This window comes from Varroa destructor, unplaced genomic scaffold (genome assembly GCF_002443255.2).
Source record: "Varroa destructor unplaced genomic scaffold, Vdes_3.0 BEIS01000001.1, whole genome shotgun sequence".
In the NCBI taxonomy this organism is placed as follows: domain Eukaryota; kingdom Metazoa; phylum Arthropoda; class Arachnida; order Mesostigmata; family Varroidae; genus Varroa; species Varroa destructor.
The window spans coordinates 1,099,974-1,125,308 of NW_019211454.1; the positions used below are offsets into that span (position 1 = coordinate 1,099,974).

Genomic DNA, 25,335 nt, shown 5'->3' on the forward strand with positions numbered 1-25,335 from the left:
CGACTAGTACTCACAGCGCTTCTGTTTTTGGCATTGAAATTCGTTTGCCTAATAGCTGTTAAAATGAAGCTTTGCAAATACGACACCCTAATATAATTGTCTAACGTTCTACTACTGCACTCATTGATTGCTGGGTTATGATGTATTTGCTCTAACACTTTGGCCCTATGACAGGTTAGTGGATAGCGTATTTGCGTGTCCGTGTTAAGGACACGCAGACTCTAGTGTAGGTTCGAATCCGAATGTACGCAAGATACGTTTCGTGCGGGGAGCAGGCCATTTGATGGAATGCCAAACGGTGACGCCGGAAATAAAGCTACGATCTACATAATAAAGAAAAACGTATTTATTTATTTGCCATTATGTAATGCTGTAAACCGAAACGAGTCTCGATTGCTACGGAAAAAATTTTGATGCTAACTGGCAATTGTATCTTCTATTATGATATTATATAGACGAAACTGATACTCTAATACTTTTACCAGGAAGTTTATTTGTAACTTAACATAAACCGATCAGGCCTCTAAGACCGAATATCACGTTCTGCACGCAAATCTACCAGTGCTTTACTGCTGATGTCGTTCTTTGAAAATAGATGAAAACGAAGATCCCTAGATCTTCTTAGACATATTGCATATGTTTTTCCCTTGACAATGCGGAACAACAATTGATGAGCACTAATAATCATTGTTATCGTCGATATCGTTGTCGCTGATGATGTCTGATATTTCAGATGTACATAAAATGCATGTTTAATTACGATCCGATTGACGACGAGCTCATCCCATGCACTCAAGCGGGGATTTCGTTTCGTATAGGTCAAATACTACAGGTAAGCTGCCTTATATAAATTATTATTATTATTGAATTAATTATAAGTATCAATATGTTTATATAATATTATACCGCTATTTCGTCACTTGGGAGATATATATATATATAAAGTTACTTAATAAAGAGCAGTTTTTATGAGTTTGGGTAACGGACTTAATAGTTCTTTTGTTTGTTAATATATTTGTTATATATATATATAAAGTTAATATATTTGTTGACTTGTGTGCTGAGCATAGAATCGATTTGATGTATGTGTCTTTTGTTGAAGGGCATCCAAATCCGACGCTGTATCAAACATTTTATAAGAAAACGATATTTAGAAGTATGTGTGCGTAAAAAGTCTAAAAAGCGAATAAAGTAATAAAAGTTCTAGCTAGAAAAAAAGCTTAAGAATGGTTCCTCATAATTAATAATTTTAGTTGTACAAAAACCAGAAAAAAGTTTGCACCATTTTTATATCTGAGCGGATAAAACGTATAACGATTTCTATAATCAACGTCGAAATAGCGTTCGTATGAACTATGTTCATCACCGATGGACTGTAGGACTGAGTGAGGCCCAGGTGTCTAACTTGTGAAGTTGTAAGTGTCTGCGACTTTGTCCTTCATCATCTCTTTTTGCTATTATTGGAAATATTAGAAAAAGCACTGTTATCAAATAAAAAGCAACATATTTCATCGACAACACACAAACGTGGGAAGTTTTCGTCGTTTACTCAATTACAAATTCGTATAGCTACAGCATCAAGGCAGATTCCAAAAATTTGCTTGGCAGGAAGTACAGATTCCCTGCTGAACAAACTTTAAAAAGTATAATAAGTTAATTACATTAACTGTCCTCCATTTCGCGCAAGTGCAGATCCAACCAAGGCGGAGGTCAGGCCCGCAGAATATGCCCTAAGCCCTGGCAGAAAAATAATTTGTCTTGGCTATTCGATTATCGGATTCCTGAAAAACTGAAACTTAGTTTTTGACAGACAAGCGAGTTTCTATAGAATAGAGTTTACATAAAGTACTAATGACGGGTAATTTAGGTGGTTTGTCGTTACCTGGGGATTAATTTGGACACGCTATAGAATGATTTATCTTTAATAATATGCAGGCTATTTTTATATATGGTGGCTAAAGTTTTATTTGTTTCTATTCTTAACAGCACGGATTATTGATAAACATACAAATATTGTTGACTGTACTTCGTGGCATACGTTTGTTTCTGAATAAAGTAAAATTTAATTTTCGCGTTGCGTCAAGACGTTGTGCTGTAACATATTTCTGATTACAGAATGCTTAGATTAAAGATGGTGTGAAGCACTTCATTTTGTTCACTCAAAATGGCCCAAAAGGTGCAAAAAGGCGAACGAGTCTGAAAAACATTCATCATTGAAGTTTACCTGGACGACCGAATTTGCATCAGATTTATTTCAAAATTACTGTTAATTTGTGTGTATAAAAAAAAATAAGAAAAATATTTTTTAAACTATTTCGATCAATTGTTGGCCTGTGAAATATGAAATCTATAGGGAGTTATTGCTGTAGAAGATTAATGACGGATAGACCCGTTACGATGAACAGCTCGTCAAAGTGTGTCCCAATTTAAATCATCATTATAAAAACATACTGTTCAAATAGTACAGGTAATGTCGCGGTGTGCAAACAAGAGAATAAATCACGATTCCATTCTTTATAAGCCTGCATCTAATTTTAAACGTGACTTGAGTGAACCTGTTGATCTGATATGAGTTTTTAGTATAAATGGGGCAAGTAAAGGGGATCGATCGTATTACGAATAGTTTTGATTACACTGACAAATCTTGTTGCAACATGGGGGTACTCAAAACTAAATGCCGTTAAGAGAAAGTTTCAACTTAGCTTATTTTTATGTGAATGCAGCAAGTATATGCTATTGTTGATTACATACAGGTTTCATAATAAGCTTTTTCCATTTTAATCTGCTTTGCTTTGATAGCACAACACCTACATGCGTGCCGTCAGTCTGGGTAATTAGAATTATCTGTATTTGCCTTTTTACTTATACACTATATTTAAGATATACCACCAGGCACTGAGGGATCGTATTATATATCTGAAACAGTTTACATAATAAATGATGATCACTTTCGACCTATCATTGAGATCGTTTCTTAAGATCCAAGAGCTATTTCGAGTGCGTCCATTTTTTAGAAAATCAGGATTCGATTTCTTAAGATTGATATTGTGGGCTAAAAGAAGAAGAAATCAGAGACTATTCTTGCTGAAAATATTTCCCATAGCATGTCGAAATCGCTGAAGGTTCAAATGGAGTAATTCAATGCGAGGCAACTGCAGGGATTAAGCTAGATGAAGCGCAATTCAGTCATGTCCTACAAGTAGCAGATGAATAGGCGAAGAGCAACTGAAAAGTTTATCGTGACCACTGCCTGCAAAAACGGCGTTTCCGTGAAATGCAAAATATTAGATCTATGGAGTCGCAATCCTTTATGCATAAACGCGACACAAGAAAAGGCGAATATATCGTTCCGCCACTTGTGTCCACTCGCTCTGTCTGGGTACCGTGTAGCATATGCTCGAGATGTGGTGACGTCAAAAGTCTCTGCGATGCGGCGTCATAGAAAAGAAGAAGTCTAGATATCTGGTTTAAAACTGGTAATACCATTAACGAGATCGCTGCTGAACGTCGGCTAGTTGCACTCTTTTTTTCTAACTACTGTAGGGTAACTTCTTTGGCGATGTTACGGCTGGTTTTCCGTAGAAATTACCCTGCTGTGCCGTATGAAATCACCTTTTGGTTTACATAAACAAATGGGCTGGACAGATGCTAACTTTGACAACTCCTCCCAAAAAATGAGCGCACATGAGCTTGCGCAAATACGAAACAAGTCTAACACGGGTGTAAGACGGTCTACAAAAAAAATAATGTAGTATAGCGTCAACCGCTTCTAACAGAACACTGTGACCATCCGGTAGCGTGACAGACGAACCAATCGTTTCCTGAACAACGTAACAAATGATGGTTGCTTATAAACACAAACTAGAAACAATAGCATATTGGGCATTTTTAATAGGTAAACGGCAGTGGGGTGTTTGTCACAGTGATGGACTGCAGCAAAATAAAAGTAGGACTGAGATAACGGATTAGATGTATACTATATTCAACAGTAATTAGTAGCATATGAAGCTTCGTCTACGAAATTATATATAGAAAAGAGCTGATCTTCAACGCTGTGTCGCACCGACGAAGTATAAAACTTGTACGGTACATACAAAAAAGATGAGTTTAGAAGCAGGGAGAATAACACGCCACGCCAAGGCGGAGTAGTAAACTTCCGTTATTGATACTCTGAGAAGGTTAAGGTCCAATCACGTTCGTTGAAGTTGGTAAAAAAACAGTATTGGTACCCGTAGGGCTTTGCCCATGAAACCCACTACGCCAGGAAAGTGTCTAGAGAAGTGATAACGTAAATACAATTTAAAGGCAGTATTAGAAATAAATCAAATACTATCGTAAAGGTATATTATGTAATAAGCAGAATACTTAGTTTGATTATCAAATGCACACCTCTGTCTACACGGTACAAGTATATCCCTTCTATAGGATTTAACTATCAGCAGTTTATTGTTGGCTTACTAGCAGCTATCAAACACTTATTCTACAGAGAATCTGCTATGAAATGCAGCTCAGAGAAGCTCGAGTTGTTATCGCTATATTTGTTTATCCAATTTAGAAATTTAGTCGTTGCATATAATACGCTTTGGAGGAACTATCTCTTGCCTCAAATCATGTTTCCCTGTCCAATTCATCATCGGAGCTACTCTATTGATTCATGTGAACCATACTTAAAGTACCAGCGCAAGTTCCTGTGCTATCATCTCCCTTCTACAGGTAATAAATAAAGAGGATGCAAACTGGTGGCAGGTGCGTAAATGTTCACCTGAGGGTCCCTCCGGACTCGTTCCATCGCCCGAACTTCAAGAATGGCGTCTAACACAAACAGCGCTGGAGAATGCCAAGAACGACAAGTACGGTCATCACCGCGACTCGACGAATTGCTCAATCTTTCGAAAACGTAAAAAGGAAAAAGAAAAGCAGCTTGCTGCCAAAGTAAGTATTTCAAAATTTGTCGATCTTCTTACTGTATCACGGCTAATTGTTATCACGGCTGAAATTAGCTAAACATAAAAAGCATCTGTCCCATTTGAATGACGCTTGTTATTTTATATTCCCTTCCTTAAAATTGTTTTACTTGCTATAGAAATGTACCTTTAACTTAAAAAACAATAGAAGTGTTTCAGGGCCAACAGTAGTTCCACAGACGATGCAGCCCTTTATGACAAATAACATATAAATTCGGGTTAGTAATAAAATATCATGTGAAACAAATTAACATAGCATTAATGCTATGTAGGATTACCTAATGGATGTTCTATTAGAATAGATCCGGGTTAATTGGGAAAACTTTATTTACATGAGTCCATTAACCTGCAAAACCTGAGACATCTCTGTTAGCTCTGATGTTTACTGAACGTGCTTTTTGTAAGTGATGCAATGTGATATTCACGATGAAGCTTGAAAGTTACATGGGGAGAGCCAATGGCGATCTTTCAGCTTCTACATTACATCTTCTTGTGCCTTTTTGCTCATGCGCTACATAACAAGAACACTAAAACATAAAATTATTTAATTTATACGACTGGTACGCCGAATCGTGTGAAATGTGTAGCTTTCGTATATGCCTAATTGCTTCTTTTTGTCAATAGAATCGTTGATTTCTCTTTTGTACATTGTTGCCTACTAAGGAGAATCAAACATTAAGACTAGACACGATTGTTAATACCAGTAATACTCTTCGATATTGTCTTTATTCCCAATTTAGCGCGCTCTTGCGGACGATATGGACTTGTCATGCTATGAAGAAGTGATGAAAGTTCCCGCTTTTCGCCGTAACACCCTTGTGCTACTCGGGGCCCATGGGGTGGGACGGAGACACATTAAGAACACGTTGATTGGAGGCAATCCTGAACGATACGCATATCCAATCCCACGTAAGTAACCCACTTTGCTGTCTACACTGGTTAATGATAAATGTTATCGTAAACATGTAGTTTAATTTAGAAATACTATAAAGCGTAATTTCCTCAACAGAGTATCTTGTCTACTATACCTTATTGACTCTAAGTATGTGCTTCCTTATGCTAATTAATCAGTTGTCTTTGACGAGCTCAATCTTATTTGATACAGATACGACGCGACCACAGCGAAGGGGCGAGGAAAACGGGCATCATTATTTTTTTGTGCATCAAGATGAAATGTTAAGAGATATTGCTACCAATCAATACCTCGAATACGGCGGCCACGAAGGTGCCATGTACGGAACAAAACTCGACACGATCCGAAGGTATCTATATTTTATTGACCCAATGCTGGCGCATCAAATATATAGTGTATGCGCTTTTCTAACCTGGAAATTGCAGGACAAGTGCCTATCCATATAGACCACTCATGCACAAAAAGCCGTTGAATACAGTCCACTTGCGCGTTTAAATCCGTTCAGTGTCTTAAGTTAAACTTGAGATATGTGCCGATTACTGTAGCTCATGCCATTCGCACTATAGGCCGTGTTGTAATCAGCGGTTTCACTTAAAGCATGTACCAGTTATCTCAGCCGCCTGTCTAACGCTTCTTAAATAGTCCTTCGGACGAAAACTAATGCAACTTACAAGTTTAGATCTAACGAATAAATTAAACAAGTATGGAAAATAGTGCTGTCTGCAACGATACACATAGAACATTGGCAAAAGTAGGATAATTGCTTATCTCTCGAAAAAAAAACACTGGATAGAGCTTGACACAGATTTGTTCTATACAAGTTAAAAGATAAAGAATTAGTATTGAGCAAAAGGTAACTCTCAATAGAGATACAATTTCATAAATTTGGAGATTCGCCGAAGGAGTTTATTATGTAGAAAATATAAACCACCCTAACATGATCGAATTCACAACCGTTTAACACAATTAAGATAGTTTCCATGTTAAAGTGTATCAATATTTTTCAGGATAATCAACAGCGGTAAAATGGCTATACTGGATGTAGAGCCTCAGGCATTGAAGATGCTTCGATGTGCCGAGTTCACGCCGTTTGTCGTCTTTATCGCCGCTCCACCGCTTGGCACGCTTCATGATGTACGTATAAATTGAAGCTGTGTCAATAAAAAAAGAAGGCTCTTAAAACAACAGATATAAATCCCTATAAATTATTATACAGTGCGTTGTATATTAATTTACAAGTTCGCAGCGGAATTTTGCCTAATTATAATTAAAAACAATTTTTCGTCCCCCCAACTTTAATCAACGCTACATTGGCGGTTATTGGCTACAACACTCGCTTATCTTTCGCGCAACTTTTCAACTCTATTTTTATGCTTGCAATAAGCTGGCCTTATAGCATCTAAATACATAAAATTATTTTTACTGAAGGGCCAGAAAAAGTAGTAATTAGGATGAAAGAGGCCGAGACTATGACTAGGGTAAAACATCCAAATGAAATTCCAACAATTTTTGCAAATTCACGTAAGATATGTGAAGCCGAGCCTTGTCATGTTGCTTTTCTTGTATGCATTGTCTTAAACCATTGGGTCGTTACTAGTATCTTTTTAGCAATTCTAATTATTCTACTTGTGTAAGTAACTTCTTGAAATCATCTCTTTTTAGGTAGGACTACAAAGTAAGTGGGCCTTGCTGGACTTATGAGGTTTCTCTAACAGACCTATGAAACGGCATAGCAACCATACAAGCAGCTATTAACCTTATTTTCCCCAGATCGTTATATTTTCTGGTTATTAATATATGGTAATATTTTTTCTCAAACGCTGAGTTAGCGCGTCAATATTGTTGTCAGTTATAGTTACCATAGAAACACACTCAGAGAGATGCACACAAGCCGCACAGACCAATACGACTCGTTGGAGTAAGGTTATACTGGTTCTTGAGGTGAAAATTGGTCATTCAGCTTTAGCACTCAATTAAAGAGCATTGCTACGCTTTGACCATAATTTTCCCCGAATGACAGTGTTGTAGATTACCCACTTCCTGTAGCATGGGATCATTTTCGAGAAAACAAGGTTACTCTCGTTCGATTTTAGAAAATGTTCGACCCGTATACTCGGTTGTACATACACGGTTCGTCGGTTGACCAGTCATATCGTAGACAGATTTTTGCTCGATATCCACTTTTGGGGACTCTTACAGCTTGATTGAAACGTGTAATTGAGTCAAACATGGCGCAAAACGAATATCGGAAGACAGTTTTACGAATATAGTGAACAATTTTCCCTTATCTAACTTTATCTGTGATGCTAGAATAAAGCCGCTACGAACTTCAAGGGTATTATTATATTATAACTATTGCTACAAGGAGAAAAAGCTGCTTGACCTAACTAACTTATTTAATTTGACCAAATGCTTATGCCATACGATCACTCCTGTGTGTTTTTCTTACGCAGGTGGACGGTAGTTTAGAACGCTTGAATCGCGAATCTACCCAGCTAGCAAACACGTTCGGTCGATGGTTTGACTTAACGATAGTCAACTCAGACATAGGGGACACTATCCATCAACTGAGAGAAGCTGCAGAACTAATACATCTACAGGAGCAATGGGTACCGGTAACATGGGTTTACCGATAACGGTGACATGAAGACTTTTACCAGCAGCAAATTCAACTCTACTACAAGAATAATAATAAGGCATTAACGAGAGAAATTCGCTTACCAAACAACGAACCTATGCTAGGCAATTTCTAGTGCAGCGTTCAGCCTTGCACGTACATAGAGCTAAAATATTTGGTAACTATGTAAAAGCATACTCGCTTGCTTATCAGCTTCAGCCGTAACGCATTACGGGTCTCTTTCTGCTGATCACCCGTCTATTTGATTGATATGATATGACGTAACTGAATTAATAGAATGGATCACTGCCTTCCGAGAGTGACGCTATTGTGAGCAAGAAGACAAACTTTAAAAGCGGAGGAAATCTATCGGTGTATTATCGCATTTTTATGAACGTTGCAACGACAACTTTTTTGAACCAGGCCAAATTGCATAGCTCTATGTACCTCGATCCCGAAGTGTAATAAAACGATTTTAACGAGGCCGTGCGACGTCTGAATCGAACTGGTCCTTTGCAGTCAGATGGGGTTATTAATAGTGCTGATCTCTCAGAAAATCTCTCAGAAAGTCTATGTTTTAGCAAAACAGATACTACAGTAAGATATACATCATAATGTCTTTGCTAACAGTGGATTGCTACTAGTATATCCGTAGGTGGTGTTCTTAATCATTCAAACAGAATGATTAGAGTTCTTTTTTAAGTTCTCTTTTCTCGAGGCTTCTCGAGCCCACATGCTCCGTATAAAAATTATTTACAGATACAACACCCGTTCGTATATACAAATATATATATATATATATTGGAAATACCATTAATCAACCGTTCGCAACTGCTTTTGTCTAAGTTACGACAAAGACTAATCTATTATTTTTAATTATATAGTATTAATAAATACAATGTAGATATGGATGTTAGATAGGGCAAGAGTGTTGCGTATAGTAGTAAGTTGGAAATTAGTTTTATATAATCATTATATGGAATATTTGTTGGCTCCCGCGTCAGTAATGCATTACGCTGTATATCGGCTTCTCGTAAAACTTGTCGCCGAGACGTCAAAGCGTTCTAAATATCGAAAGAAATGAAATCTACTAATGAAATAATGTATAAGCCTTATTGGAATATGTATAAGCTTTTATTGGCACGGTTTAGCTTTCAGGTACCTTTTTTTAGATTGAAAAGAAAAAAAAAAAAGTTATAGTTCGTTCTGTCTAAGAAGATGGAAATTTTTTAATTCAATAATACAGAATGTGTGGTACGACGGATCAGGTTAGCGATGAAGGCCGCTTTATATTAATGGTAGTAATAAACTTGGGATAAGGTTCAAACTTGTGCTGTTGGATATTTAGGCTGGTGGGCCTCATCGGAAAGTTTCGAGGTATAGTGAAATGAAGTTGTATTGCATCACACAATGAGTCGGACGATAATCAGAAACGAGTTCTTGTCAAGTATTGTAAATCACCCTAAACAAATTAATAGGTTCATGTGGCCTGATTTTAAAAATAGCTAAAAATGGCAGGCTTTAGAAATCGAAGTGAAGAGATAGGATAGGTGCGTATGGTTGATGCGACGCAAAAGTCAAGCTGATAGAACTAGAAAAGAAGCTTTTTAGTTCACGGGCAATTTATTCGGTGACAGTATGTATGTCGTCAAATAAAACTGCCTATCTGTATGCCATCGTGACAAAACACATGATGAATTTCCATCACTACATTTAGTGATAGGTTGTATATGAATATTACACGTGACATGAGCCATAAATAGGTATACCTAAAGAAGAGCAATTGTTGTACTCTTATCGTTGTTATGATCCGTTTCTGAAACCGGGCAAGTTATTACAGATCGGTCTTTGCCGAACTTATTCCATGTACGCACTAAAAGGAACGAATTGCTTTACGTATATAGACATGAGATGCTCACCTGCTATTATTCGGACCCTGTTTGACGTTTCCGTGTTTAATCTAAATAGCAGGTTGAAATGCCTCAACTGACGACCCTATCCCTTTTCAGTTTCTCTACGAAGCTCGGTCACGAAGGCTTTGATGACTGTTTACGATTCAAAATACGATCTATAGACAGGGGGTCTGTTTCGCTAGCAGTCATATATTTCACTTCGTTTGTTCTTCAGAACCAGAAACCAGATGCCATTACTTATTTTAACTCGTATGCTATCGAATGGAAACGAAAAATACGACAAAGTAGCATCAAATATTATCATAGATGTAACAATAATAATCCTTATTGGTATTATATGGAAAAGAGTCTAAACGCAAGAATGGATCGCTATTGCGCCAATTGACCATTGGCTGTTGCTCTTAGCAACAGATACGGTTGCTATTAACTAGAGCTATAATATCTTGTATATATTATTACTGACTAAAGGAGAAAGTGTGGCAATAATGACTTGACGTTCGTCACTTTAGGGTAATAAGCATAATATAACGAAACAGGACAAAGGCAAATAAATGTCAAGGATACTTCATGTAACAGTCACTTTAGAATTTTTTAGGAACGATTTTCAAATATAGCGTACGAAAAAAAAAAAAAAATAGAACGTGCTTCAATCATAAAGTTTCATTGTGGGCCTGAAAGCTGAGCGTGAAACATAGTTGAAAAAATAATCTGTATACAGTTAATTATGTAAGGAATTGATGATCTTTGTCATCACACAAAGGACAACAATTACTATGGTAATATTAGGACAAAAGCATAATAGAATCAAAATATACACTTCCAATATGAAAACGTTACACATAGAAATTTATAAATATATCTATACTAGGAGGGAGCAAAAGAGAATGTGAGATTGACTGTGAGAAAGCGGCGAGCGTGAGACGAGAAAAATATGAATACAAAATAATATTAATAATAAAAATAATTACTCTTTCGAAGAAACGAATGTGTAATTATTAATAGCCAAGTACGCTTCCATATATATAACGGCACGTTACGTTCCACGTATTATACGGTACAGTTTGTAACAACCGCTAGTGGAGGATATTAGCGATGATTTTTTCGAGGCTAACCTTCCGAAGTTCGTCCTCGATAACGGGTCGTAAAACGCTTTCCACCTGGAAGAAACAAAGAGGCATGCGACATATATACGGCTTGTACCAAAAAGAATAATTACCGACCCGGAATATACAAATGGGTCCTCGCCACGCTACAGAATCTCTGAGGAAAATTAAATTCTTAGTAATCTATAATAACTCGCTAGGTATCAACGCTTTAATTATTTGATACTCGTCGTATACGCAGCGTGTTTGATGGCTTGAGCGCCGGAACGCTGTGCTGTTTCCGACATGACATGACCAACGAAGTAAAATAATAAAACCTATAAACCACTTTATTATTTTAAATAAATAGAAAACCAAGATAAATCTGAGTTTCTTTATAGTCTCTTCGGAGTGCCTTATAATCCAAGCAAGCTGGATAATAAAGAAATTTGTCCATCTTGCTTGATCAATAAATATACGTTAGAAAGAAATCTTCCATGCTTTTTCACTAGGTAAACAACACCGTGTTTTTGATTGTTGTAATAATAAATTATGGCTTTGTATGTTCCCATCAACGTTTATAATTTTCTCCTATGTTTCCAGTAAATGAGTATGCCGTCTCGCCGGAAGGTAGCGTGTTTGGTCTCGGAGAGGATTCTTGATTTGTGTCGAAGACAAGTCAACGAAGACGATTGCTTGTTGAGAGGAAAGGGCGAAAATCTGTCGACGTAAGGTCCGGAGAATATGGAGGGTACGACAGAACTATCAGAGCAGTTTTTGGGATATCTGCCTTGTGACAAAAGACAAAATGACTTGATTTCAATTACAAGTCTGATCTTTTAAATAGCCTGGCTGACTTCACGCAACCGAGCTAACTAAACGTGCCGATCAATTGTCAAATTCGTAAAAAGTAATTCCTAGTAGATCAGATGCCAAATGCAAACCATAACCTCTTTGTATAAAGGTCTGGACTCTAAGCCTTCGCTTTCCTTCTGGAGCTACCCGTTCCGAGCTCCGGTTCATGTTGATCTGCAGACATCATTTTCTATTACCGGTAACAATCCTGTGTGAAAATCAGTTATTGTAACCTCGTGACGCTTGATACCGGCCGGTCTAAGGCTGTGATTCCTTGTTGGATTCAGAAAGTTTATGAAGTACCCAAGCCTTAAATGAATGTATGAGGCACTTAACGACGGTCGTATGACCGCAGCCCGCCTTTTCGACTAATCTCTGAGATGTTTGTCGAGCTTTTTTCTTCAGATGTTGTCAGCTGGCCGCCATTAAGTCAGATGGTTGGCCAAGGCGGGAGACATATTGTAGGTCTCGTATACCGATTTCTAATTTGGCAAACCACTCTTAGAGATAACGTCACTACCGTACGCAAGGTAAATGTCTCGGGTTGCTTGAAAAGCGTTTTGGCCGTGACGAAAGGTGTCGAAGATATGTTTTCCTTCCACCTGGAACGTCCACCTTTGAGGAGTTTTTAGTTAAAATTCCACTTACAACACAATATCATTACAGCACGCTGATAGTATAGGAAGAGCTTTATCGAAAATAAAAGATAAATGCAGGTAGGTGGAGAAGAAAAAAGGTTTTTAGAGAAGCGCGGAAACGTTCTCTTCAATGAAATACTTCTAGTACGTTGCATTGAGCGAGCCTGAACAATTTGAATATTAAGCATGAGAAGCTAAGAGTACTCACTGCCCTGTAGACTAAGCCTTGTTTGCTCCTTCTTCGAATTAATTTTCTTATACTTAGGATAATAGGCGTCCAGCTAGAATAATAAGGCTCGCTTAAATGTCTAAGGTTGAGACCATTATAACTAAAAAGGTCGCGTAGTTTTAATTACCGCAAATAGACTTTCAACGAAGCGATAAAATTACCTTTCTGCGTATTCGATCGCGATTAGAATTAATCGTGAACTGCAAAGCCCTACGGATAGCCCAGTTAAGAGCGCGTGAGGCACCTGTAAACTTATGAACTCTGCAGCGGCCAACGTCGACAACCTAAAAAACGTAAACATAATACTTAATTACAAAATCTGCATTTCGAAACGTTGTCTTTGCTATATTTTTTTAGCATATAACAAAGCGTAGTTTATAGTATTATCTGCCCCAGCTCTTCCTGTTGGGATGCTCCTGGCGCTTCTACACAGTCGAAGTCGTGTATCTTATTACGACCGTCATATTTTATCAAGCGCTATATGTATACAGCTATCAAACAAACGTAATAAACACTGATGAAAATAACAGAGTGTGCCATCTAAATTTGTCTGTTTTCTTCTGAGTTGATTTTAAGACTCTGTCTAAGCAAACATTTCAGCGACATGTTTTTCACGCGCAAAAAGTATCGTTTCCGAGAGCCATGTTTTGTTCAACATAGCCACCACCCGCAAATTAAGACATAAATCTCTCACAAATTCGTTTCAAGTGTTTCCTTTACAAATGTACGAATCTTCTTTTAATAGCATTTCTGTACAACACGCTCGGAACATAGACATTGACTAGAAATTTGCCTTCGCTCACAATAGGGATAGCTTTTGGATCGTGAGCACGTTCTTCATCATTTCTGCGGTTGACTTTCATATAGATGATAATTACCTCCTTGACGAAAAATTGAAGACTAACTGCTGCTGTATTCTTCAGAAAATTGCTAAGACAAACAGTCCTCCAAGGTTTGCCCGAACTTCGATTTAAATATATGCATATGGTTCTGAGTATTGGATGGACTGCAAAAGCGTTTACACATTGGAAGTGACATAGGTGTAATAATTTTTTATTTTACAATTATTTTTATTATGTTAATAAATATTGTTAAGGACACTATTTTTAGTTACTATTGGGGTTTGCGGGAACTCAATAGAAATAATAAGTTAAAATAATTGTATACTCTATGCGTCTATAGCGACTCTGTCTAGAGATGCAGTAGTTCCCTTTACCTCTCAATGAAACATACACTTACTTCGAATAACAGTAGTTGAGAGGTGTGTTCGGCAAGCCTAATGTGAAGCGTCGCAGACAACTTTTCCAATGAACCATCGAATCTACCTTCGAACTTTAATTGTGAGACAAGTGTATATTGGTACCTAGAAACGATAAAAAGAGAACGTATTATATGACGAATTAGGTGGGGCTTACGTTCACAGCGAACCCGTAGCTTCTGGCATGTAAGTTTCGAAAAGTTAAATTGTATAGTATGTATTTAATGTATACTATACATTACAACTAAGACAACTTACTGGAAGGACACGCTAAGGTTTGTTACGGCAAGTTCAGCGAGCAGAATTCCTTCATTGGCTAAAAGGGAAACATTGCCTTGGCGGTGAAGTGACAGGAGACCGCCAATACGAACCTGAATATAAAAAAAAAAAAAGCTTATCGAACTCTTTCACGCGATAGAATCGTTGAACAGTTGGAATTTCGCTCACATTTGTATCGAAACCTATGTCTGTGGTCGTTTATCCACAACCTCCACTTTTTGACTATGCGCGTTTCTTAGGCAGAATATTCGGAGGAGTATAGTGAATATTTTCGATTTATTTGTGTTTTTTTGACAGCCTAATACACATGCTTACAGTCTAATAGACTGTAAGCAATATGATTCGCTAATATGGTTTCTTCACACATCTGGGTACTATGAGGAGTGTTTGTAAGTTGCATTCGTTCGGGTGTGATGTACGTTTGATGGGTTTACCTAGAAATGATATAAGAATGGATTTATTGAAGGCTGCTAACAACCACGAGCGGCTGAATAGTCTGTTTCAAGCGAAACTACCTTTTCAACTGATTACGTAAATAATCGTACGACCTATATAGTGAAAATTCCTGTGCGGTAGATTTCGCGCGTATTAAGCATCTTTTGAGCTATGCATTATCTGTCTTATTGAGTATTCAGCAACATACAATGGGCGAGAAAGATTTTCCCATTGCCAAAGCCGTCTGTCATTGTTGATAGATAGAGGAATATAGTTCAAAAGGCAATTCTTTGCATTTGCTAAGACCTTCTGGAGATCGATATCGAAAGATCGAATCCTCCGAAAAACCCTTTTCAGGCCAGTGAGTCTCAATACCGAATGGGGTAGATGGGTATTGACAATATGAACGAGTGAGGACAAATGATCCATGTTTCTAAGATTCTATAACGAAACTGTGTAATCTCACACAGTTCCCTTGTCTCCCAAAATGCATTAGACGTTAATACTCACGAAACTAAGATACCATTCATATCTCCTCCGATTTGCCTGAGCTCAAGCAACTATGGTAGCTTCCCTAACTATTCACTCTTCGGGCCTACTACGTTGGGGCTTCAAGATTAACAAAAATTATTGAATGTGTTGCAACGCGTATCGCCATCTTTTTCCACACCTGTATTTGTGTTAAAATATTACACAATCAGAGAAATTATACTGGAAATGTTATCAATAGTTTTAGTTGTACAATATATTTTCACCGCATTGGTATATTCTTAGTTGACAAATGCAAAAAAAAGTTTTAAACATGTATGATACATTTTCAATAATATCTTTTATCATTACATAAATTTTCGAGTTACTATTGAGAAGTCAAAATGTTAAACGGGTTTTTGCCACCCAATTAAAACGATGCCTTGCCACTGAAGACAATTATGTCTAACTTAATATTTCAATTTACACCCTAACAGCCGTTTTGTAACATGAAAACATATAAACCTACCCCAGCTGTTGGCAACCGGATAGCTTTGCTACAAGTTACTGAGGTAGATGACTCTATTCTCGTGGAATAATTCGAACTGTGAAGCTATTTCTAGTTAAAAGTCCATTGCCTCCTAGGTGGAGCGGAAACGGCTACGTGAAGTGAATGTGTCAAGTGAGCTCATAGGAATACTGAAAACGACAAGCATTCGAAGCTCGCGGCCCGTTTGAATTGGCCCTGTTAGAACAAAATTCCTTGCCTCCTAAATGGATCCTTTTGAGCATTGTATAGTCCTGATGACGTTACATCGGTTTGTTTTTTTGCACCTCGCGACAAATTACCACACTTGTGCCTATGCCAATTAGAGTCGTTTGTGCATTAGGATCTGAATATAGTGTTATTGCTGTGGGACAATAAAGGGATATTAGGGATCTGCGAGTCGGACATCTCAAACGTCTGCTGGGCTATCGCGGCCTGGATTCGCGCGGCGTTAGGGTAAATACTATCAAATCGGCGGTTAAAATGCAGAATCTTTGATTGCGAAGCTAAAAAACCATACGACATCTCATCAATGTGAATAAAATATAAAATTATACAGAAAAAAATTAAAGCCCCTTACCTACAGAATGACCATGTATAGTTAAGTCCACTTCGCAGGTTCCAATATAATAATAATAATAATACATAAATAATTGAGACTATTAAGTGATCACAGTAATGAGGAAAAATTGATTCATCACATTGCCATTACCTGCAAGTAGCATAATACAAGGACTACAAAAAAAATTCTTCAGGTACGAAAACCAGATATTGAGCTTAAAAAAAAGAATCTCGATTATGTCTTGGTGCACTTTCTGCATCAGCTCAATTGTTAAGATAGAAAGTAAAAAAAGGGTAAGCATATTTCATACAGCTGAGTACTCACGTCATGGATATGTCCGTTTTGGAAGCGGATTGGTTCTTTATCGAGTCGAAGCGGATCAAGAACCTTCCGCAGGTGGGGACTTTCACGGATTTCGCGTAGGGTTGCATCTAAATACTCGTTCAGCACTAACAATTGTCGCTCTGGCTGCATTTGTTTTACTGGGTTGGATTTCTGTTAAATGGAAGTAACGATTATTGTTACTAGCTTGTTTGGGAATTCTGGAAATGTATTGAAATTTGCGTTTCTTCATCAACAATGCTAGGTAAAAGTTGTGTTAAATTACTACTCCAGTAATTGAATATCACCAATTGACCGGCCGTGCTTGATAAAGTATAAACCAAAGTCAATCTTGATTAATAAATAAAAAAAATTTTTAAGCAACATAATTTTCAGTTAGTTCAAGAAGGTAGCATGGTGAAATGTAGCATGTCACGTAATCAGTAATAATGATCACGTCACACTGAAAGGGACAGGATGAAAAGAAGAACCGTGAGATACCGATGATAAATCGGCAAAGTCGTAGTGTCGCAATTGTTTTTACTTACTAGACTGATCCACCAACTGTACTCCTGATAGGTCACATCTAATTATATTACACGCGGCTTAACAGTTATCTCTTTAAAGTTGTTTTACTCTATATATCCCTTCCATTATCCCATTATTATGCCTAGCGCTTCGCTTAAATTATCACACAGATTTTTCCAAAATCAACAAATTTCGTTCTCTTCATACTCAAACTAGCGTAAATTATGCAGCTTCACGCCATTACATTCAATTGTGCATACTAGGTTTTTCTTGGGACCTCGTAAGGCCATTTGTAGTGATCAGTTAAGCTACTGCGACCCATATTCTTATGATATTAACCAACAATATTGTTATGTATACATGTATCCTGCTACCTGAAGAAGTAACGTCTTGACCTCGAACACTCTAATATAAGCCTTGAAAAACAAATTTCACTGCGCCCCTACGAAGTCCATCTTCGGCTTCGCTTGCTACGCTAAGGTATCCTTGGCCCAAATCTGACCTGGGTATGCGTCAGGTAGGACTTATTGGGTTATCATCATGTTAAGTAGTCCCGCTCTTCCATTGAAATATTTTTATAATCGATATAGCTTATTATCCTTGTTTCGATCGTTCATTACAGTCCATCTGTCTCATAATCTCCATGTCGGCTTACTAAACAAACTTTTCTTTTAATTTCAAAAATGGCAAAATCCTAGTTCGTGTTAGAAGCTCACAAGGCTGAGCAACCAAAATAACCATTTTATAAGTTTTCAATTATCGCCTAACACGTCGCCCATAAAGACCAAACTTTTTTCAATTAGGATTAGAGAATGCTCTAGCGCGCACGTCTTGAAGAAACTCAGATAAAAATTAAAGGGGCGTGCTCTTTGGACAGAGAGATTTGCCCGCCTTATCGTTAAATATTGAACTCTACGTAATTGTTGCAAGTATAGATTGAATGATTGGATCAATCAATCAATCAATCAATTAGAATTACAATGACGCAATAGTACGCTCTGCTCAAACGTACGACGCTCCGTACAAGAGGCGTCTTCACGAAAAATGTCGAGGCAGACAAATCCAATCGGTAATATCGCTTGCACAGCGAGTATATAGTGACAATGACAAACCGAGCACCTGTCGGTTGAGATAACATTAACAGTAATCTATTAATCAGCAGCCTAGTAAATAAACAATTGATATCAAACTGTTAATGTGTCTACTAGAGATAATCATTGACATATGCACTCGTGCAAGGAACGACGCGGATTAGTGTAGTATAACAGGGCCTATTTGTTCAAAGGCTTGGGGTTTTGTAGATCGAAATGAAAATGCAGCTATTGAAAATGTCGGCACAGGAATCGAGGTCTATGTTACTTAAACTAGGGGCAACATGTCTGATTGTGCTCATCACAATGTATTGTGTTTTGTCTAAAGTGAACAATTCTCATCCATCTTGAAAATCTATAAGGTGTAAATGGCGCACTACTCGTAGCTCAAGCATAAATGAAACGAGATGTGATCGGTATGAAATGATCCAAGTTGAACTATTGCCCGAGTTGTGGTAGGATCAAATGCGAGTAAGTGTAAGTTTGCCTACACGCTATAGGCTAAGATTAAATAAATAGCAGTGTATCTAAACGTTCACGCGTGTATATGCAAAAGTAGATTGGCGTATAAATTTGCCTCATTTTTACATTGTTTAGTTAGTGTTGACTTAGCTATCTAACCAGCTGAGTATTACGCACCCGTGATAAGCTGCAGGACGTGTGAACTGGCCTTGCTTCGAAAATGGGCGTGGACATACTTCATTTCTGATTGAAGGGAAAATTCGAAGGGCTCCAGAAGTTACACAGGTGGAACAACTGAATAACAATTTTTTCTACATGGGGTTTGAATGACTTACAGTATACTAATTGACTATTTCGAGTGTTACGTTCGGTATTGCTTTCTTGTAGCACGTTGGACAACTTAGAAATTCAACCAGAATTTCACTTAAAGGACAACACATATTTATCTATATTTTTCGTTAAAAGCTAGAGGAAATTGGAACACGCTTATGATTGGCACGACATGAGTGAGCGCCATACCTCTTCCCAGCCGAGTTGCGTGCGGGATCCATCACCGATTTCAAGTGCAGGCATTTGTGAATCTGGAAAACGTTCTACTCTCGATGGTTCATAGGCACTCTGCTGATTCTGCTGTCTGTCTGTGGAAAGAAAAAGACAAGTTATATAGGTTCTTTCCAGTGTACACGTTTTCTTTGCCATCGACACATAGCAATTATTCCTCGAATATGTGTGTAGCTTATCGCGTGACGTGTTATGTTTTTTCTGTAGGGAGACGATCAATTTCTCCCTACGCGCCTCTGACAAATGCTAAAGGATGGTTTAACCGACACTAACTCGTTTGGAAAGGGCCATTTGCCAAGCTAATTACATATAGTAAATATCTTATTCTTATTCCTTTTATGATATATATTATGGAAAATGTACTGAGTCTCCATTGCAGTGTGTTACTAGCTTGGTTAGTTTGTTGATAATTTCAGTGTTACACATTTATTTGTAGCTATCAGCCCAAAAGCTCCGTTGTATGACTCCGATAAGCGTCCTAATGGCAATGCTCTGCTATATCACGTTGAGTAGGCCAATTTTAGTAAAACCATCAGTTGGAACGGTTCTAATCTTGGTTACATTGAGTAGATTGCGGAAGAACCTCTAGGCTAAACTGAATATTTATATTGATCGATGGGCTTACAGACTCTATGTCAATAGTAAAAATCATTGTTATCATGTAAGCAAATATTTAGAAATCATCCTTGCTTTTCTCGATTTATACGAAAAAAGCGCAGCTCGACAGTTCGACGCGTATTGCAAGTATGATTTTAAACTTAAAGTTTGACTTATTTCAAAGCATTGAATTTGATTATTGTTAAAAGTACAGATAAGTTGATTCTTTTGATTTTTCTAGTATTGTATGATCGGCTCTCGTGGACACTAGTTCAATATCGTTTTCCACAGCAAACCAGCTTTACCATGCAGGAAATGTTACATAAACATTCTCGAGCTACCTGTCTCGTGTCTGGTATAGATAAGTAAGGTAACCTTTTATGGTTTTAAACAATAGTTTTTTTTTATTTGAACAACAAATTTGCATTTAATCAAAGAAAACATTTGAACAATTCGAGAACGTCATTCTTCTATCTTAAAGCCAGAAGCCATGAAAGCACCCGTGTTGACAGCTGACTAATCTGCTGATTTGAGGTCAGGTTTGATTCTCCCAAGACGCAACAACAATGCAATACGAAGGTTGCATCTGTAAAATGGCAGCGTCGCCAAACAAAATTTTCCTTCTATAAGTGAACTGAAACTGTACTGATAATCAACAACCGGGTGCACCAATATTTCAAGAAGTTGCTCAAATACAACTCATTGCATGAGCGCTTTTTGTATATACGACAAGTATATACGACAGCTGAGAGCGGTAGAAGAATGCTAAAAACACAGGCACACGGACGCCCGAGCCTAAAGGACGACGCATGGTTTGGTAATATGAGCTTTCTAGCCTGGCAAATTTTTTGCGACTTCGCAATTAAATGGTATAAAATACATCTATACATGAAACATATATTTATTCATACTTATTTTATGTTTAAACTGTTTATTTTTTAATATCATCTAGACAGTTCAATGAACACGAAAGTTGCGACAAGCAGACTCACCTCCCTGTACTGTATTATATTGAGTGTGTGATAGGGAGAAAAGAAGCAAAGAGGTCACGATCTGCCCTAAGGCAGACATTGTAGCTGATGATGTTTGAGGGGGTACACTTTCGTTGTCAGACTAAAGCCATTTCAGAGCTTTTCGTCTAACAACTTCCATGAACGCGTACACCTAAAACGTCACAACGAAAACTTTAGGTAGAAAATAGCTACGTATTGATCGAATTTTCCCCTTCGATATAATGTGAAATGTTGGGATTAGTTGCAAGTTTATACAAACGAAATTACAATGAACAAGGTGCATGTGTCGGCTTTTAAGACATACAGTTGCCTAGAAGAACGCTAGCCGTACATTTATAGCGATAACATAGGCTAGCACTTAAAACAATGGTAGTGAACAAACGTTATAAGGGGTCGTCTGTAACAGCTAAACGAGTAACAGACAGACTGATGACGTTATTGAACTCGAAGAGGCTGGAATGCTCCTTGATATTGTACAACAAGGGAGAAAATAAATATAACCCGGTATGGTAATTCCCATGATTAGTAAAGCCTCAGGGCAGGAACTGCTAAAGAAGTATGCTAACTACCAGAATAATGAAAAAAACAACACCATTACAAGGATGGGAACCTTGTAAATTGAAGACATGTGATAACAGAGGGGATTCGGTAGAGCATATTGTGTTGGCATGGAAGCTTTGGCTACAGCCATAGAACTGTTGTATGCGCTAGACACGACTGAAATAATATTTTCGAGAAAAAATTAAGAGTCAAAACGAAAACCAGCGACCAGGCAAGCAGGAAAGACATACAAATCGTTACGTAATGGCATTTATTACATATAATAATAATAATACCTAAATTAATGTTGAGTTCTGTGTTCAGTACTGCCCTTAAGCATTGCTTCAGACGGCCGACTGTTACTATGAAACGAAATGTACCTACGCCCAGTTTCGAACCTAGATTACTGTTTAAGCTTAATAGGCAAACACGTTATTAACGCACTATTAATAAAAAATAATACCTGTTGAATGCGTGTGCTTGAGCTGCGCCCGATGTAGCAGAGATTTCTAAAGAAAAGTGGAAAATAAAGAAAAATGAAGGTTATTTATTGTTCTTGTTTGTACTTTAAGCCGATTCTAGGATAGGTGTGCGAAATCACTGTCTAGTATTGCTTCGAAGGCATCTAATTAGGTTTTTGTTGCACCTAATTGCTAGTAACGATATCAACAACTCCTGTACCAATGACCCTCTTTCGCTTGTCCCTTCCAAATATTTTTCGTCATCTTTTGCCAGCACCAGAGTTTAAACTAACGGTAATCAACATACTTATTGTTGATAGCGGCTACAGGAATGCACCAAAAATACTGCGTGTTAGCTACTAAAGATGCTGTAAAGCTAATTACCCTATGTATTAAAACGTGAATATCCTGTAAGAATTTTCGAAACCTTTTCTATGTTTAGAAGATTATCATGCACGAAACGAGCGTTTGCGAGCAGTACAGCAACTCTCTCGCAATGGTACGGATCTAAGGGGGAAATTCACTTTTGTAGTGACAATAGAAAACCTTATGTTATTTTATTTGTACGCATGCTTGGAAATAAACCACGTACCGACAGAGATTCAGAATACATCTGACGAGGGCTATTGAGGTGTGGAAAATGTGTAGATAACAATGACTGATATATAAGCAGAACGGGTCATAAATGCCAGCCTCATGTACCAAAATACTTGTGCTTTGTACTCTGAGGCACTAAAAAACGGCATTTATAGTTTTTTTCAAAAAAATACTGTTTTTACAGTCTTTTCTAGGCAAACGGAGTGACTTGCTACATATTTAACCTAGAGTTGAACGTCAAGTGACCCGGAAGGAAGGTTATTATTTAATGAAAAAGGTGGCATAGGTGATGTCTTTGCTTTAAAAACTGCACTAACACAATACATAGAATGTCTCATTTCTATCCCGAAAATAGAATGCCATGGATTTTCTTGCACATAACCAGGTATTGACTTGCTTGTGGTGTATCTCACGGAATTGGTTTCACTATAAAGACAAAGTTCCTTTGCACGGTTGACTCGACGCAATCAGCGAGACTATCATAATGGCCATTTGTATTCATTCCGAAATCGTGTGGTGTCTTAGCTCTCTTCACGGGCGAGTATTTAATCTGCGTAACGACAGGCAGCGAAAGTGAGAAGATAGCCAGCAGCTATCAGTGTGGCTCTTGAGTATCTTGTTATCATCGCTTGAACTCTGGTGGAGGTTGTATGAAACAGGACTAACTATAAGTAATATATTTTATTTAGTGTGGTAACAAGGGTCAGTTGTTCAAAGGAAAGGACTACAACTCACTTGCCCTGCATCGTAATGTCTGTCCGATACGCCTGTGCCTGGTTTCGGAGCCGGGCACGATAACTCACAGCTCTAGAAAATGTATCCATCCAAAGCACAATCTATTGCTATTCAAGCAACACATGTAATGAGATCTATAATATTCTAGAGCACATGGTGTAGCAAGAGATTGCGAGTTGAACAAGCTGCTTTTGTGAACGGTAAGAGATTAGCGCTTAATAAGCTTTTCACTGACACACTTTCAGGTAGTAAGGGTTTAGAACGATAATGCGGATACATAGTTTCGGAACTTTTTATATAGGTTGCCTAGATCTGTTAAAATGTGATCTGACACAACCTCGGTAAAACTTAGAGAATACCTCATTTATCGATTTTGTAGTATGTTATAATGGCTGAACGAAGAATTCCACCAGAACATATTCTCGTTTATAAAAGTGCACTTGGAACATCAACAGATGTGACTGGGGGGAAAATGTCATACCGATAACTGACCACATTTCGAGGTTTACTAAAGAATCAGATTTACTCTTCTTGTTTACTAGCGAAATACTTTTGCTAGAAAGACAGGCAAGAAGCGGAAACGCATGCTCTACCAGTGCCGAAACACTTGACAGACGATACGCCCGTGGCACAGCAAAGATGCAGACTTAAACACTGTAAAAATAACGCTTAAAGTCAGCGCTAGCAACGGCGGAGTTACAAATGTAAATGGCCGGACACGGTTCACTCACAAAAAGACTAACATAGATAATACGTGTGTGCAGTGATCCAAAGATAGATCCATCAGCTCAATAACAATGTAGAGGGACACGCTGAATCTTGCGCAGTCGAAAGTGAACGCTTTGCTTATCCTTTACATTACGACTTACAAGTACGAACATCATGTAAATACAGATAGACGAGCTATAAAGTGAAGACTTGTTTCCTGACCAAAAGAACAAATTTGAGAGCATCGAACCAAGCACGCCGATTAGGATTTAGAAATCAAATGTTCCAGAAGTATTTTGGTCAACCTAAATATAATTAAAAAAACAGATACGTTAGCAATTAGAGCTCAAAGAAAGCTAGCAGGTTTCAATATATTCATATAGCCTTTCGAAGGCAAAACTAGATTAAGGCCGATAAAGGAAACGATGAAATCTGTTTATTAAATAGCACCGCATATAACCGCAAACCAGTTTGCAGAGGAGTTCTGTGAAAGATGCCGTTTGCCATCATATCAAACGCGAATAATAAGGCATCACTGACTCGTCTCTGACATTCGAGGTATTAAATAAGTCTAGAGTAAGTACTACCTCTGTGATATTCATGTAAGACACTGCTAATGTAAAAAAGACAATATTTTTCGACAATCGGTCTTTCGGTGGAAAGCAGGTCACTCAGACTTGATGTCCCAAAGGGATAATGGACCTTGCTCGGAATTAGACAGCAAAACGGCATTGAAACACAGAGAGATTTGTTAGACTTTAAGCGACGGTTCGGTTTTTGATTATAGCTTTCGTTCTTTGGCTGGCGGCAATTTCACGGCGGTTTCTGGCCGGAGAAAAACAGAGTCTAAGAGTTTTACTTGAAAAAGCTTTTACAATATCTCAGGTATTCAGATGTATGTCGAATGAAAAAGCAAATCCATGGGCAAAAACCGTTACAAAAAGTGGCCCGTGATGTTTGT

At 37.8% G+C, this 25,335-nt stretch overlaps 2 protein-coding genes across 20 annotated transcripts in view; one reads left to right on the forward strand and one right to left on the reverse strand.

The window, feature by feature from the left end:
• CASK (peripheral plasma membrane protein CASK) overlaps positions 1–13,756 on the forward strand; it is a 322,381-nt gene extending 308,625 nt beyond the window's left edge. For 8 of the 9 annotated variants that reach the window (XM_086977510.1, XM_086977511.1, XM_086977518.1 and 5 more), the window contains 6 exons: positions 734–832; positions 4,714–4,932; positions 5,705–5,873; positions 6,070–6,226; positions 6,885–7,011; positions 8,331–11,388. In XM_086977510.1, coding sequence (XP_086833636.1) covers positions 734–832; positions 4,714–4,932; positions 5,705–5,873; positions 6,070–6,226; positions 6,885–7,011; positions 8,331–8,513 — 954 coding nt within the window. In that variant the 3' untranslated portion in view covers positions 8,514–11,388. Of the gene's footprint in view, positions 1–733; positions 833–4,713; positions 4,933–5,704; positions 5,874–6,069; positions 6,227–6,884; positions 7,012–8,330; positions 11,389–12,092 lie in introns of those variants that run through there. The other variant, XM_086977513.1, reaches the window with a different exon arrangement.
• Positions 6,670–23,564, reverse strand: LOC111243483 (uncharacterized). Of its 11 annotated transcripts, none has more exons than XM_022789137.2 (10): positions 23,249–23,561; positions 22,337–22,382; positions 21,313–21,484; positions 19,682–19,800; positions 17,085–17,255; positions 14,728–14,840; positions 14,451–14,574; positions 13,373–13,495; positions 11,520–11,564; positions 6,670–7,028 (listed from the first exon to the last, which is right to left on the reverse strand). In XM_022789137.2, exons 3-10 carry the CDS (start codon positions 21,389–21,391, stop codon positions 7,005–7,007), a joined length of 798 nt encoding a protein of 265 aa, XP_022644872.1. In that variant the 5' UTR covers positions 21,392–21,484; positions 22,337–22,382; positions 23,249–23,561; the 3' UTR covers positions 6,670–7,004. The 11 variants fall into 11 exon arrangements, with proteins under 11 accessions (XP_022644872.1, XP_022644861.1, XP_086833651.1 ...); XM_086977525.1 differs by lacking the exons at positions 6,670–7,028; positions 11,520–11,564 and adding exons at positions 11,870–12,959; positions 22,762–22,857 and having other exon boundaries at positions 23,249–23,564; XM_086977523.1 differs by lacking the exons at positions 6,670–7,028; positions 11,520–11,564 and adding exons at positions 11,870–12,959; positions 22,719–22,857 and having other exon boundaries at positions 23,249–23,564.
• Positions 23,565–25,335: the final 1,771 nt, after the last annotated feature.

What these genes read in the sequence shown, in the direction of transcription:
- LOC111243483 (XM_086977527.1), bottom strand. Translation starts at nt 21,391, where the DNA reads ATGTCTGCCTTAGGGCAGATCGTGACCTCTTTGCTTCTTTTCTCCCTA. An exon ending in ATATAATACAGTACAGGGAG is followed by an intron (nt 19,801 to 21,312) that starts GTGAGTCTGCTT and finishes TTCTTTCCACAG; the next exon opens with ACAGACAGCAGAATCAGCAG. An exon ending in AACCTTAGCGTGTCCTTCCA is followed by an intron (nt 14,575 to 14,727) that starts GTAAGTTGTCTT and finishes TATCGTTTCTAG; the next exon opens with GTACCAATATACACTTGTCT.